General features: G+C 41.0%; 1 protein-coding gene across 2 annotated transcripts in view; it reads right to left on the bottom strand.

The window, feature by feature from the left end:
- Nucleotides 1–5,676: 5,676 nt before the first annotated feature.
- WDFY1 (WD repeat and FYVE domain containing 1) overlaps nucleotides 5,677–16,087 on the bottom strand; it is a 34,630-nt gene continuing 24,219 nt past the window's right edge. For both annotated transcript variants that reach the window (XM_075937562.1, XM_075937563.1), the window contains exons 7-12: nucleotides 15,918–16,044; nucleotides 13,428–13,533; nucleotides 10,586–10,687; nucleotides 9,205–9,335; nucleotides 8,356–8,464; nucleotides 5,677–6,232 (exon numbers count right to left, since the gene is read on the bottom strand). In XM_075937562.1, the coding sequence (XP_075793677.1) occupies nucleotides 6,176–6,232; nucleotides 8,356–8,464; nucleotides 9,205–9,335; nucleotides 10,586–10,687; nucleotides 13,428–13,533; nucleotides 15,918–16,044 (632 nt within the window). In that variant the 3' untranslated portion in view covers nucleotides 5,677–6,175. The remainder of the gene's footprint in view (nucleotides 6,233–8,355; nucleotides 8,465–9,204; nucleotides 9,336–10,585; nucleotides 10,688–13,427; nucleotides 13,534–15,917; nucleotides 16,045–16,087) is intronic.

Genomic DNA, 16,087 nt, shown 5'->3' on the forward strand with positions numbered 1-16,087 from the left:
GCAAATGCAGCTGAGCAAAGTTGCAAATGAAGCACAGATTTGAATTTCTGGTGCTTCATTTGCATAATCGTGTATGGGCGCTATTTTGAAATAGCATTTCTTTTTTCAAAATAGTGTGTCTAGATGTGGTTATTTCAAAAGAAAACCCTTCTTTTGAAATTACCCTTACTCCTTATAAAATGATTTTGAAAGAAGGGTTTTTTCCTCAAAATAACGTCTAGACAGCATTTCTTTTTTTGAAATAGGGTATTTTGAAATAGTGCTCAATGCAATTATGAAAATGAAGCGCGGGAAATTCAAATCTGCGCTTCACTTGCAATTTTGCTCAGCTGAATTTGCATTCCTCTCTGAAAGAGGAATGCAGTGGAGACATACCCTTAGTGTCTGAGCTAGGGCTGAAGCCCAGGCTATGGGGCCTTGGGAAGGGAAAGGTTTCAACACCTAGGCTCCAGCCCAAGCCCAAACACTTAGGCTACAATGTAGCCGTACTTCCAGAAAAGCTTATGCAAATGAAGCACAGCGTGGAATACTGCCGTGCTTCATTTGCATAATTAGCAGCCACTTTTGCTCAAAAAAAGGAGGTGTGTAGACTGTTCCTTTTTGCACAAAACCCCTTCTGCTCAAGAGCCATTCTTCCTGAAAAATAAGCAAGAACAGCTCTTGTGCAAAAGCAGTTAGTTAATTATGAAAGTGAAGCACAGTGATATTCCATACCATTCTTCATTTGCATAAGCTTTTCTGGAAGGCTAGTGTAGCCGTAGCCTTACACAGCAGACCCATAGCCCCGTAACACAAGCCCTGCACGCCAGAGTCAGCTTCCATAGGTGTTCTACTGCAGTACAGAGGTACCTTTGAGGACTTCATTTAAGCAGCTGTGATGCAGGGGATAGGAAACTGGCCAGGGATTTGAGAGGTCTAGGTTCCATTTCTGGCTCTCCACTTAAACAACGGTTCAATATACAGCATCATGAAGACGACAAAAGGGCTCCAGTTGGAGGTTATAGTCTCTAATCTAGAACACTTCAGAGGGACAAGGAAAAGTGGGTTGTTTAATCTCTTAGCTACCAGGAACTAGGATCCTGATCTAGAGATGCACTGGGAAAAACACAAAGCAGATACTCAAAACATACAATACAGGATGTTTCATTAAAAATAAGCATCAACTTATTGTTCAATATTCTCAGTAAAATAAAAGATTTGGGGCCAGATTGTCAGTGGCTTCAACTCCACCTCCTTTTTTGGAATTTAGAGTAGATAACCTGTTTGCACACTTTTCAAGGTCCTTTGTAAATGATTAAACATGAGTTTGCACACAGGCGCTGGTAGGGATCCGCTCATGCCACACCATTTGTGGGCTTCCCCCTGCCAGTCAGCTGAACTGCTAGTATGCGAGCAGTTATGAAGCCACCTCCAGTACAGGTCCTATGAAGGTCTCCCTGAGTTGCATAATTTCAGCACTGTTTTCAGGGCTGCACTACTAGAGTTATTTAACTGGCAGGGATTTGCTGTTTTCTGGAGAGTTCAGAGATATGAAAGTTACTTCTCATGATTATTTAAGCCAGCCTGAATCTAGGATTAAGCCCACTTGTAAAAATAAAATTCAAAGAAGTTGGCTGGTAGTTGATAGGAGAGAACATAACCCACATAGCACACAAAAGGAAAATTATTGAAATTTAGAATCCTGTTTGAGGTGAACATTGGTATTCCAAATCTATACATTTGAAAGCTATATGTGAAATAGCCCATCAAGCAAAGTACTCAATATGTTCTGCAACAATATATGCAAAGTGTGGAACCTAAAAGCCTAGTACTGAAATGCCAGATAAAGGTATTATAAGGAAAACAAACTTAACTTACAGCATGCACCGCTTACTGCAGATCTCATTAAGTAATATCACATTAGCTTAAACTTAATTGTATAGCAAGCCTGAGGTGGGAACTGACTTTTTGCCCTCCACTGAACTGAAAAAGAGCAAAGACTTTACATACAGCCCACAGCTGCTACAGTACCTATCAATGTTGTTCTCAGAGGGGGTGGACAGATAGCAACAGAAATCACAAGCTAAACTGGTCATTTTATTGACTAGTCTTGTTAATGAAACGGAGGTACTATATTGCATGGTTAACAAGACTTCTCAGAGCCAGCAGGAAGAACAATACAGTATGTTTTTATTTAAGAGTCCTCAGGCTTAGTCCAACTACATCTGGTGCACAATTCAGTTTACATTTCATATTGAAAACCCTCTCAAACTTTAACACTACCCATTCTGTCAAGTGCTTCAGCACATGAAGCTTCCAAGAGAAAACTCTCAATTGGGGGGAGGGGTCATGATTACCTGTATCCCTAAATAAGGGGGCACTGCTATGGAAAATACTGCTGTTCCATGCATTTCAAATCAAGGGAGTTAAATATCTGAGTTTTGCCACCACTTACAAATAGTTTTCCAATTATTTTACAGGAGAAGTGCAGTGCTTTCTTCTACCCAAGGTAGAAGGGGGGGGGGCGGGGAGAAGAGGAGAAGGGCCAGCTCCCCACTGGGACATCCATGGACAGGGGCTGCTGCTGGAGCAGCCTCTGCCCAGAGTGAACCTCAGCCCACCGAAGGCAGAGGCAGCAAGGGGAAGCAGGCAGCACCACGGAGACAGTGCTGGGGAGAGGGGGGAGAATTGGCTTTTAAGCTGGCTCCCCCAGCACTGGCTTCTGTTCCCCACCCCCCATTGCTGCCTCTCAGAGGCGATGGGAGTGCGGGGGGAGTGCGCGAGTAGTCAATATTCCAATTGACTAAGCAATAAGCTTATCAGGTAGTTGACTACTCACTATCATCCCTACTACATTCTCCTCAAAACACTCCCTTCTGTAGCACAGTTGCTTCTGCCTAGCAAAGCTACAGCTAATCAGCAGCTGCTATGTGGTACTACAGGCTCCCTCCTGTCAAATGTGTGCTTGTCTTTGGCTAGGAGGCTTCTTTACAAATTCAACTGTAGGTCTACAGGACATTAGCCAGTCACCAGCCTGGATCCTGCTTTCATTCACCCCTGTTCACAAGCACCATGTGTAATTTCTTTGCCAGTATTTCCTGCAACAATGAACAATTGAAGATGGGTCATTAGAATAAACTGAGTGACTAACAATACATTTTATTATGCATGTGTTCAAAGTTAAATATCAGAGGATGGAGCAAGACTTATCTTGCATCTCTAAATACGTGGTGTACAGTATTTTGCAGAAACACAGCTAGCAAAAGACTTAAATACATTTGTTCCACCAATGAAAGAAGGCCATACAAAATAAATTGGTAATGCTTCAAAATAATTGCACATTTGAATTCACTGGGTTAGTTATTGTATTTGAAATTGCACAATAGTATGTTTCTTCAAAAATATGTTTGGTTTTTAAGCAAGTGTATCATTTTTCAGAGTATTACTGGTTTGTTAAACTAAGTTTTAATTTTTATGACCAACTGGTGTTTTGCCAGCCATCATCCTGTTAAATCTAAGTGATGCTACAATTATAGAAAACATTTAACATATGTATTAAATTTAAAAGCCATGCAGCAGATTATTAGGTTATCTAATGGTAAAATCTGTTATTGCCAAGGATGGGGTAATTCACAGGAAAGGGGGGAAATGTTAAAATGGTAAGTATCGGAGATGCACTGGATGCAAAAAACAAAAATTGGCAATTTTTTTTTTTTGCAAGAGAACATCCAACTGACCTGGTGCTAGTGCTGTCTGCTGGAAAGATTATTCCAGTAGTATTGACTGACATGAATGTGAACTAGCATTTAATTGTACAATTCATCATCAAAACTACATAGAATCATCTCCCAAAGCAGGTACATAGCTCCTGTTCACGTTAGTAGAAGGTGCCCACCCCTAAAAAAAGTCTGATACACAATTTATCATGTGGCTCCAAACTTCCAAGTTTTACTTTTGTTGCAATGTCATTTATATAAGGTTCATCTTAACTATTAAGTCAGGTGATTGGAACAAAAAAGTTGGATTTGACATGTGAGAAAAAGCTTTAGATGTTTTCTTCCATTGTTTTAATTCTCTCTCCTAATGTCAGTTTCCTCCCTGATTTACGTTAGCTCACGATCTAACTTCTGGTCCTTTCTTGCACAAATGGTATTTCACCTGATAATGTGAAAACAGAAGTTTTCAAAATTAACCCATGTAACTTCAAATATAAAATATTGGACATATTCCTTTCAATACAGTTTGAAATAATTTGATCAGGCTCCGAAATATGTTTGTCTTTGCAATACAGACTTGCCTAAAGTGCTAAATTAGCATTTACTCATTCAGATTTCAAATTTGAGATAATACAAATATACATGCTAGCTTCCCATAGAAACTGCCATCAGAAGTGTGAAGAATTAGGAAGTATGAGGTTAAAAAAATATCCTTTAGCAAAATATTTGTGGAGTGAAGTAGTTAGCTATAAAGCCGGTTTCAAAATGTGAATCAAGAATATACTGGAGAAGGTATTTAGTGTCATGGAGTCCAACACCTTATTACAAAACTGAGCAAGATCAGGACTAATTCCTAGCCCATGACATTAGAATACACTAGCTATAGCAAGCTATAAAATGTTAGTATCAAAGTATGACACTGATTCAGCAGTGCCGCCACCACATAGCTGTTGCTGCAAGTTAACAATTCTTTCCAGTAGCTCATCTCTATTTTCTGCAAGAAAAATCATGTCCCCTCCAATGGCAGCAGAAAGGTGATCTGTACATTCTTCCATCATAATACACACCACCAGTTTATGAAAATCCAATGAGCTCCCATCTCCTTTGCAACTCCATAGTACATGGAATTACATTAAATTTCATTTGAAAATGAAATTTTCATATACTCTTGTAAGACAACCGTATGGCATTACGTAGATCCTAACGTTTATGGAATGTAAGTAATTCATGTACTGACAGACCAGCATACATGGCAATGTCTCTCATGATACCTGTAAGTGCTAGCTGCAATTATGCAATCCACAAAAACTTCATAGCTCCTTACTCCGTTTATAAGCAGCAAGAGCCACCACTGCACACACCGTTTAAGATTAACACTCTTCATCTGCACTCAGAACTATCCAAGAAATTCTACATCTCTGTAGTTATTGCTTTAGAAAAAAAATATGTTTAACATTAATTGCCATCTTTGTGTTCATTTTGAAAGGAATGAATGCTATCGCTATATATAATTTCTTCATGGTAAATGAGGAACTAAGCTTTTCCACATAAAAAATTAGTTCATATGTAGGAGGAATTTATTTTAGAAGTTACGGCTAATAGGTTTGTATATCTCCCCATTTTAACAGCATTGTAAACATAGCATATGTGATTTGTGACATGTCGTGGGCTGCCTTTACTATTGAGATTGGACAGATAATGTACTAAACAGCAGCTACAAAAGTTTCATTATGTTAGCCAAGAAGAGGGAATAAATATAGCTTCAGCATTTTTAAGAGCCTAGGAATATTTACACACACTTGCAAGCTATTGGAACAAAGTGTTTTTTAAAAAGTAGTTTTACCAATAACTGAACTTGCAGACAACACTCCAAGAAAGCCAGCAGCTCAGGATCTCTTATGTCAAGGACATACTTACTGCCACTCCAGAGAAGAAACACCTACCCCTTTATTCAAACATTGCTTTAAAAAAAAAAAAAAAAAAAAAAAACAACCACCTATTTCCTTCAAAGTTATATCCAATACTTCATTTGGAGGCAGCCTTAAACGGTACATCAGAAAAAGTTCAGTTGGGGACGGCTTACTGGAAGGGACAGTTAAGTTATTTACTGTTTGCAAAAATCAGAACAACTTGTTTTACTCTGATAATTCTTTAGCTACTTTACAAGATATTTCAGCAGAGAAAGCACATTGTTAACACCACATGTAAACCAAGTTATGACCAATCCTTTTCTCGCAGTCATGTTGCAGGTAAGCCATTTTACTTCACATCAACCAGCTGGGAAATTGCATTTCTACATCAAGGTTATTCCCACTGAACCCCATAGAAGAGCGTTTCTCTACAAAGATAACTGTCCATGCTGCAAGAGCAGGAGAAAGGATCCAGCAACCAGTGCTTTTGTGACAATATTTCTAGTAGGGTTTTCATTCATTCGGTGTGTGTTGCTGTACATAAGGTGCATGAACCTGTCAGGTCCTAGGTCAACGTGAGAAGCCAGTCGCAAGGCTGCAACCAACTACTGGTGTCATGTCCCATATCTGTAAGAAAAACAAGATAGAGAACTACTCAGCACATCATACAATATTAAAATCAAGAGTATAAGACCTATACCTGTAGCAAAAGTAACAATATATCTTAAACAATACACCTTAAAAGATGAGCAATAATCATTGATGGGGAGTGGGCACTAAGAATTTGAAAAGTGGTCATGGACAGCACTGTTCCATATTGATGGAGGAGGTGCAGGGTCTGGAATGGAGGCTGGTGCAGATGGGAGCTTGGCTATGGGATTGGAGTACAGCAGGGGGTATGATTGCAGGAGGATTCTGTCCAAGAGGAGGGATGCAGGAGAGGAGGCAGGGGGTTGCGTAGTGACTAGGGGCAGGAAGTTGGGAGAGGGTATGGGGCAGGAGAGTATTCTGACCTGGGACAGGAGTGCAGAAGGGGCATGTGCAGACATAAGGGGGGGGAGAGGAGGAGGGACACGCAGAAGGTGGGGTGCCAAAAAGGCAGGCTCTGGCTAGGAGGTGGCTCCCAGCTAGCAGATTTCTCAGCCATGCTCTCTGCTTTCCATGCAGCTGCATACTGCTCAGAGCATTCAACAGGACACAAACAGTGCTGCTTATTTTATAACTTTTAAAGTTATACTGGCTATGCTGCTGTTTCACAAAGCTAAAACTACATTTGAAGCAAGGACTCTAGCTTGCACGGAACCTTGTTTTATAAGTCTGTGTATGGAACACACACTTTTGGCTTTGGAAACCCTCTTCATTAAAAATGCAGAGCTACAGAACATTAAAGAATATAAAAGTTACTGGGCCATTTCATTACTCATATCCGCAGGCAACATAAGCACAGTATAGCACATTATCAAAAGATTTTATGACTTAAGGAAATTGAATATCACTGTAGTAGAGTCAGAGATTGGATAGGAGCAGCATGCTGAATTGCTGCTTGTGACACTCCATTTGCTTTGTCTAATGCATGCTACAGGAGTGTTGCATGCTCTCCCATACACCAGGATAGACCTGCAAGCATGGACCAGACATACTGGCAACGTCAAGAGCCTTCCTCATCTGCTCTGCCAGCCACAGAAGTGATGAAAAAGCAAGGTGAGACATGGGAACAGGAGGAAATGAAGTACCAGACAGTTGGAAGCTGGGTAGTGGCAGACGGAATACCAAGCTGACAACACTAATATAATGTTTGCATCATGGCAACTGTACCCTCAGGACCTATTGCAGAATGATCTGAAAAACTACTTGAAGAAAAGATTTGTATCTGATATGAGCCTGAAGCTGTCACTATTACACAATTAAATCCAACAGCATCCAGACATATGTCATTTCCTCTGCAGTCATTTCAAACAGTGACACAAAGGGGTATATTAAGGGAAAGCATTTTAAAAAACAAGTCCATGTGCATGTGCGGACAAACGCCCTTTGCTGAATGTACATATCAGCACACTGATAAGAGACAGCAGATATTAAGTTCCTCATTTGGAGCCCTCAGACGCTAAATGACGATTTCTTTAGTGTCTGAATCAGGTTAGTATGTACGAGACTAGAGTGCAATTAAAGGGAAAAAAATCACTGATTATGGAGAACTCTGAATAAAGCACATCCATCCCTTTTGAGGTCTGTTAAGAGCCATTACCTGAAACTTCATTTTACTACTTTGACCATGCGCAAAACAAAAACTATCATAGTTCAGAGAAAGTCCTTCAAATCTCCATGACATTAGTTAGGCTTCAATGGGATTACTCACATTAGGATTGTCTGGCATCACTGACCCTTTCTATTTCAAACTCCTTGGGAGCAGGGACCATATCTTCTTACTGTATGGTGCTTTTCAGACCACACCAGAACTATACAGGTAGTCCTTTTAATTCATTGGGATTGCCTGCATATTCACTATATAGGCAGAATGAAGGTAGTAATGGGATTTCTTATTAGAAAGCCTTTGATCTTAACTACAACAACTACATTTTTGATTCATGATTAACTCTTGCTGTCTACAAAACATGAAGCTGCCAGCTTGATTTTTTTGTGCTTTTGCAACCACTAGAAAAAGGCAAAAGAAACTGGACTGCATACACTAAGATCATAAAACTCAAAGTAAAAGAGCAATTTAAATAACCTGTGGAGAAGAATAATCCTACCTTCACAATCCGATCACTCCCACAAGTAACCATTAGTCCCCTAGAAATGTCCATAGACATGTGGGAAATGTTGTGCTTTCCTTCATGAAAAGTTGCCAGGGAAGTACGACTAGTGAAGGGAAACAGTCAAAATTAAAAAAAATCCATTAGACAACAGTTTGCCAGCAATACAAAATAAAGCATTAGAGGGACATTTCTGAAAAGCTAGTAAGTCAAACCTAACTTTGCTCACCTAAACAATGGTCAGTAAGCTCTTCCCAGCATACACTAATTATAGGAGACACACATGCTTACCTGGCCTCCCACTTGATTTGTGGAAGTTCATCAACACAGCACAATGGAGAACAGGTAGAGGAGAATGCAGTTCTTTACTTTTAAGATTCAACAGCTATAAAGTCTATTTTCCAATACGTTTCTCAACTTTTCATGCAGCTGTCTTGGTTAGTGACGAAGCAAGTGCCAGCCCCCTTCAAAAATGTGTGCAAAGCAGCCCCAAAAGAATTGTTTGTATCACACTAATAGGTTAACCTGACTGGGAGGCATCCACATTCTTCACTGCCTTTAGAAGTATTTTCCCATGCTAGTAAAATATGGATAAGCTTTCCTGTGAGAAGGCTGCACATTATAACTTACAGTTATCTGCTATGTACATCTCACTTAAGCAATTATGAACATGGTATGTAGTTCCTGGCATTTAATAAAACATGGATTATAAACGGATGAGCCACAGTTGCCAGAGTTGTAACCAATCATACAGAGATCTTAAAGCTACCAGCTAGGCTCCTCCAGAAGTTTCAGCCCTTGTATACCAAATCAGTAAAGGAACGTCAGACCTTTAAGCATACTCACTCTTCATCTTTGATGGACTCAAAGCAAGAGTCACAGACACGGACTTGGAACTCAAAGCCCATGATTGGGTAGCTGGACCGCTTAGTGCTGCACTTGCCACACACTGCTTGACCACATTTCCTGCAGTGATGCTTCACAGGAGAATTAAAATAAGAGGGACATTTTAGGACACAAACTGTTATCCCTCTTGCTGCTTTTTGGGAGTTTAACTAAAGAAATTATACAACCTCCTATGATAGTTACCCTTTAGAACCAGTTATAACCCATGGATTCTTGGTCCTTAATTACATGCCAGCCCCAGGAAATTTTGCCATTGACTGCCAAAGAGGGCCAGGATATTATCCATGGATTCTAGGTCCCTTTTCTCCAGCAGAGTGAAGACTTACAAAACAAAAGCAGATCATACTTTTACCTTGACTATAGTCTGGGGGAGGTGGGGGTGGCGGTATGGGGGGGGGGGGGGGGGGATTTGCTCCTGGAACATTTAAAATATTTCCAAGAGATTTATACCTCGGCATAACTGAAGGAAGACAAGGCCATTAGCGTGTCAGTGCAAGGTAAGGTGCTCAAATTAAGGCTAATATTTTAGTAGTAATTTGCCAGTATAAGATCTTGGTAAACACAGAATGCGTGACATGGCCTAACTGTAGCTCTCTTACATGCACACCTGTGCTTAAACTGGTTCTCGCTCTCGAAAAATGTTTCCTGTGGGATGACAAAGTGACATCATCATGGCAGAGCCCACCGGCATTGGGGGCGGGGGGGGATGGACAGGCAGAGCCAGGCCCGGCCCAGCATGCTGCTGCTGGGCATTCCCCAGGCACCGGGGCAGAGCTGGGCCTGGCATGGTCAGGGGAGGGGGAGTGAGTGAGTGTTAAGGTTAGGCCATGGGGGGGGGGGAGGAGGGGAAGAGAGAGAGAACGCACCCAGGCTGGCATGGCCCAGGGCAGGAGGGGGGAAAGGGCCCAGGCAGGTCCGGTCCGGTCCAGCCCAGCCTTCCCACATGGCTGGGGGAGAGCTGGGGTTGCCTACTGCCCCCTCCCATCCACCCATGTGAGGGGGGTTGGAAAGCATAGCAAGCAGGGGCACAGCCCCCTAGTTTCACTTAAGCCCATTAGTCCCACACAGGACAACCCAATATAATGGCTTTCCTTTGCTGCATTTGGTAAGTTCTCTTAACCAGAGATTTCCTGATTCACACCACTTTGCTGGCAATGGAGACCAGGACCTCTATTACTTTAAATTGTGGTCTTTCTACTCAGTTTTCCCCTTCAAAAACAGACTGGAGTTGAAGTTCAGCAGTTGGGTATAAATACAGAACACACACCAAATTCTCCACACAATGAAGTGCACCATAAGGGATTTAGAACCATATCCTCACCTGTCTCAACCCTAATGTCTTTGTGTCCCACATCTGCTTTATATTCCAGAAGAAAGGCTGTTCACATTTCTGACAAGAATCACTTTCTAGCCACTGAGGAGCCTAGTTGGGGAGGAAGAAATAAATAGTCTTAGCATATTCAAATCAACAAGGTAAAGAACACAAACAAAAAAAAAAAAGAGCTGATACACATGCAGTGTAAATTTAAATTTAAAGAACCCCCATATCAGCTATGAAAACAACCAAGAAAATATGAATTGTTTTGCATTCAGTGCCATAGTTGACTACACTCAAAAAGCAATTTGAGAATCCAGTGCTAAGATACGTGCAGAAAGTCTCATGGTTATCTGTTACCAAGATCTTTGTGCGCCTCCTACACAGTTTTTACCCCCACAGCATTTCTTGGCTGCTGCTCTAATGAGAAAAAGTCTGGTATGATGCATCTGAATTAGAGTGCTGCAGGAGGTTGCAGACCCCTGGGTCTCACTGCCAGGATGATTCTGAAAGGCAACAAAGTAATCTGAGATACAGATGCTCTACAGAGAATCAGTTACTCCCTCAGAGGCTCTCATTCTTATCAGGTCCTTTTCCTGGGACTGCAGCATTTGAAACAATTAGAAAACTTATCAGCTGCATCCCACTTACTCCAAGTAAATATGTACCTCTGCTTCCATATCTAGAAATGATGTGCTAAGTAGCACTAACATTTACTACTGTTCTACAATGGAGTATTCAAAGCATAACTCTGAAGTTAAGACTTGAACTTTTTAGTACATTTGTAGGATGATGCATAATAGTTCTAGGAGGCATCTTGTTGTGTTGTGTAAATTTTCACATGCATCTTCCAAGGGCCATACACCCTGAAAGTTATTTCAAGGTTAGTTTAATTCCACACCACTATGGTCTTACATACTTGTGTCTTCCTATTGTCTTGGGCATATTGCTGTCCTGTGGCAAGTCATTTTTCTCAAATTTTAAAATTACCATGACCCTCACACTGACTGCTCAATCAGTCTTTGCACATCCCATAATTCCAGCTCCAAAATAAAAACATACATAGGTGGCATCTATTAACACTGGTGGACCTTCCTAAATTAAATCCCTCAATAAAGGGATAGTAGAATTCTTGATTACCCAAGACTGTTCACTAATCAATGAAATGTGGATTGATTCAGTCAAAATGAAAGACTGTCTCCATTTCAATAATGAGGAGATGTCAGTTTCAGGGGCCCCATCATTTTCATCTCCCACACATTTGGGATCCTACTACTGGTTCAGCTGCTCCTGTTTCTCATTTATCAATCTCCATTTAATGGCAGAAAATAGGCAAGTCACTACAAAAGTATAATACAAACTGATGGATGATGCATTGAAGACTACCAAACTCCCACTAAAAATCTACACCATTAGTTTTGAGGATTTCCTCACCATGCTGTCAACAAGGTTCTAGAACACTTGAGGGTATCAAGATTTTCCTCAAGGCTATACTACAGTGACTAAGGCATGTCTACACTAGCAAGCTTACAGTGGCACAGGTCTACTGATGCAGATGTGCTGCTCCAAGACTGTTCATATAGCTGTTGTATACAGACCCAAGGGAACCCTCCCACTGGCACAATAAAACCACTTCCACACATTGCAGTGTCCAACACAGCACTGTCCACACAAGTTATACTGACAGAAGTGCCAGTATCCTTTGGGGTGTGTTCTCCCCCCCCCCCCCCCCCCCGCCCCGACACTCATGGCCAAAAGAAAGTTATAACAAACGTGGTAGTGTAGACATGGCCTAACCCTGACCCTGAAGTGGTTAACAGCTGCTGGAGGAGGAAAAGCTACCAATGGGTTTGTAAGTGTACACCAGCTGGAGGGGGTAGATTCTACTGTGCACCAACTGGCCTGTGTGGAAGTTCTCTCATGGACACTGATGCCAAAGGCTGTCACATTGTTCAGCACTCCCTTTTTTGTTCCCTTTACAGCCCATAGCACCACAAAATCCTGGTCCAACATGGACTCCTAAGTGCTACCACAATAAGCATAACGAAAACAGTGCTTGTGGCTTTGAAGATCCCTTCAAAAGAAAACAGGGTGTGCAGAGAGAGACCTGAGAAAAAGCAGTAACGGTCTACCACCCAGCCACTTTTTGGTTGGCCTGACAGCACCAGTGCACTCATGGCAAGAAACTACCGCATCTCAGGCTACACAGATTTTTTTTCTATACCACTTTATTTCACAGCACATTAAAGAAAGGAACATTTTACAGAACATGTCTCAAGCAATATTTTAGTTTATCACTTATTAGCCAGATTTTAAAAAAGCCAGTGAATTCCTTCTATATTTTAATTTTCCTTTTGAAGTGAAACAAGGGCTAAACTATAATATTTTACTGAAAAAACTAAGAGCAAACATATTGTGAAGTCTACACAGCTCTACAAGGAATTCAATAGTCTGCATTAGGGTGTTGCCTCCCGAGGTATCCTACAGGATTCTTTCCAACTATATTATTGGAAAGAGTGAACCATTATGTCAAGTATGGCCGAGATCTTACGTTGTCCAGCCTTCTCTTTACTATGGAAGAATAGTATGTGATGAATTCACATTTCAACGTTTCACCTCGGTCCACATTGCTAGGCTTGCACCGAAGAAAGCTGGGTCTTTCTGGACTTTACCATATAGATAAAATAAGGGCAGTGGCAATCTGATACTTCTCACAGAAGCAGAGTCACTGAGCTCTGATTCCTGGCCAGCTATCAAAGCTTGGGGTTCTCTGGTCTAGGATGACAGAATAAGCAAGAAAGCTTAGCCACCAACAGTGACAAAGTTGACACCTAGCACATGCATCTACCTCTTCTCTGCTGATATCCATATTCCAAACAGCAATTCCGCCATCAGCTGAACATGAGACCAGTTGCCGCGTGAGCTGGATGTAACAAATAGCCTGCACCTTATCACTGTAAACAAAGAGGACACTGTTCACTCTTCCAAACATTTAAGTAAAAGCAACATTCCCTAACAAGTCTGGGTATGAATTTGTAAGAGTCACCTAGAAAGCTGAAAACAATGTCAGTAGCTAGGGCTGGTCAGCTGTAGAACTACTGTAACGCAAGACTGCTACATGTTTGAAATGAAGAATCAAATTTTAGAAGCCGGATTTGGTACCATCATTGCCTAGTGTTATTTCAGCACTGAAGTAGCTGCAGTAGCACAATGTGTTAGCTTAGAAAGCAGCAGGTTAGACCTGTATGCTGATCATGTCAGTATTTTGGTAGTGAAGCCCAGCCATAAATAAAACGCATCTCAGCTGACAGGTGTCTGAGTTGGGCAGATCTGCAAATATGCTTCTTCATGCACATTCTGAAGTCAAAAGAATACCAATATTTAGGTATGTTAAAATGTGGGTAATTGGTTACCTGTGTAACAATGAGATTTTCAGCAGTTACGTGCACCTACCAGTGCACACCAGAAGTCATTTTTTAAACCTGGCTCCAGCTTGCAACTCCAGGAGCGGGGCAAGGAGCCTGCATGTAACTGAACAGTAACCAATAAACCCTGCCTTATCAGTTAACCATTTACATGGATATTCTTTTACATCCCTACCAATAGTAGGGGACAATTGTGAGAAAACAGCCAAAGAACTGTGTCCTTAAGAGATCCAACTGGAAGCCCTTTTGCGGATATACAAGTTGTTAAGGTTGGTGTAATATTCATATTTTAAGAAACTGAATTCATTTTCATCTGTTTAAGTTTCAGTCATAGGAAATTGAGGAGTCAGGCCATAAGGTGGTTAGAATAGTTATTTAACAGAAGATGTTGATTCAAAAAGTTAAACTGTCAACATCACACAAAATAAATGAAGTAAATATCTTTAAATAAAAGGTATACTTTGCCTGAAAGCTTAATATTTGCTCCCTGTAAGTTGGGAGTACTTTCTTCATTATTTGTGTGTATAAAGTGGAAATTGGCATTTGCCAATACAAAAAAAAAAAAAAAAAAAAAAAATCTAATCATCCTAAGCTTACTTAGTCATTCAGCTTCCTATTCTTCCCCACCCACAAGTTCCTGTTTTCCTGAGTTCACTTGCTGTGCAAACAATGACTTCTGGAGGAGAGCTGACTAGAGAAAAACAAGAATATATTTGATACAGCTGTCCAGAAGGGAAATCTATTACAGTTCTACCTACTTTTAACCACATACTACAAACAGTGAAAATTAGGTTCAGTGATTTTTTTTCCCTTCCACTGCTTCTTAAATGGAATATTTTCCCCCACACCATATAAAAATTCCACCGCCATCTGTCAAGCATGAGTTTGGAAAAGAAAAACTCATAGCTGATATACACAGTCTTCCCAACACAATACATGGAAGAGTGAAAGAAGCAGTGGAAGGTCCTCTAGTCATAGGTGTCAAACTGCACTACTGCAGCCAGTATGTAATATGAACTGTTGCATGTGAATGCACGAGTGGGAATTCAAGTACAGGAAGTCAGCATAGATACTTTAAAATCCAAGATGAAGAGGAATCATTAAAATGAAGGATTTTACAAATGTGTGCTACTATGCAGATGTCATTGGACATGTTCACCTTCTTCCTGCACAAGCCTTCTCGTGAAGGGTATACTATATCAATGAGACTTGACACCATGCAGCAAAAATTCCCAGTCTTAGATGGACCACTACTACACTGCTAACAAGAGCAGTCCTAGTATCTTCACCCCCCTCTTAATTCTAGACATTTTTATTCTCATCTCATCACTACTCACATTTAAGGGATAGCCAAGAAACAAGTCTTATGATAGTAATGCTACTGAGATTTGTTCCCCCAGTCCTCATGTGTCACCGTCTCAAGAGAGCACTGAGATATACCATCCTGTCTAGTTACTATTCACAATACTTGGGAGTAGGGTTGTTAGCAGCTAGTCAGGTAAGTGTTAGCTTATTGGTTAAATGGTTATCCATCCCATTTAAACCCCTCCGTCTCCCCTTCTGCTTTGCATTTAAAACTCAGACTAGCAGACTGGCTTAGTCCCAGCTTTAAATGAAGAGCATGCAGGGGTGCCATCCATCACACTACACTGTTGTCTCTCAGAGGTAGTAGTGCAGGGTGGCAGGCAGGAGGCTCCCTGGGAGCTGGGTCAGGAATGCACTGGATGCCAGCTCTGCCCCTGGGGGTCATTGAATAATCATGTAACTGATAATTGTTGTGGTTACATGATTACTAAATTAAATTATTTCTAACATCCCTATTGGGAGCTGGTCACATTTAGTTTAGTCCTTCTGAAAACCCACAGAAACTAAGTATTTGGAAAAAAACAGAACTGCAAGTCATTGCTACATACTGATGGCCCTGAAGCAGCAGCGTTCGGCCTTTCCTTCCACCAATATCCCACATGATAATGCTATGATCAGATGCTCCAGAGAAGAGTAACCGTTGGACAGGATCCCACCAGAGGGAAGCAACACTCCCTTAAAAACAAAACAAAAACAAACAGGTGAGGTAACATCTTTT

The sequence above is a fragment of the Pelodiscus sinensis genome, chromosome 10 (genome assembly GCF_049634645.1).
Source record: "Pelodiscus sinensis isolate JC-2024 chromosome 10, ASM4963464v1, whole genome shotgun sequence".
In the NCBI taxonomy this organism is placed as follows: Eukaryota; Metazoa; Chordata; order Testudines; family Trionychidae; genus Pelodiscus; species Pelodiscus sinensis.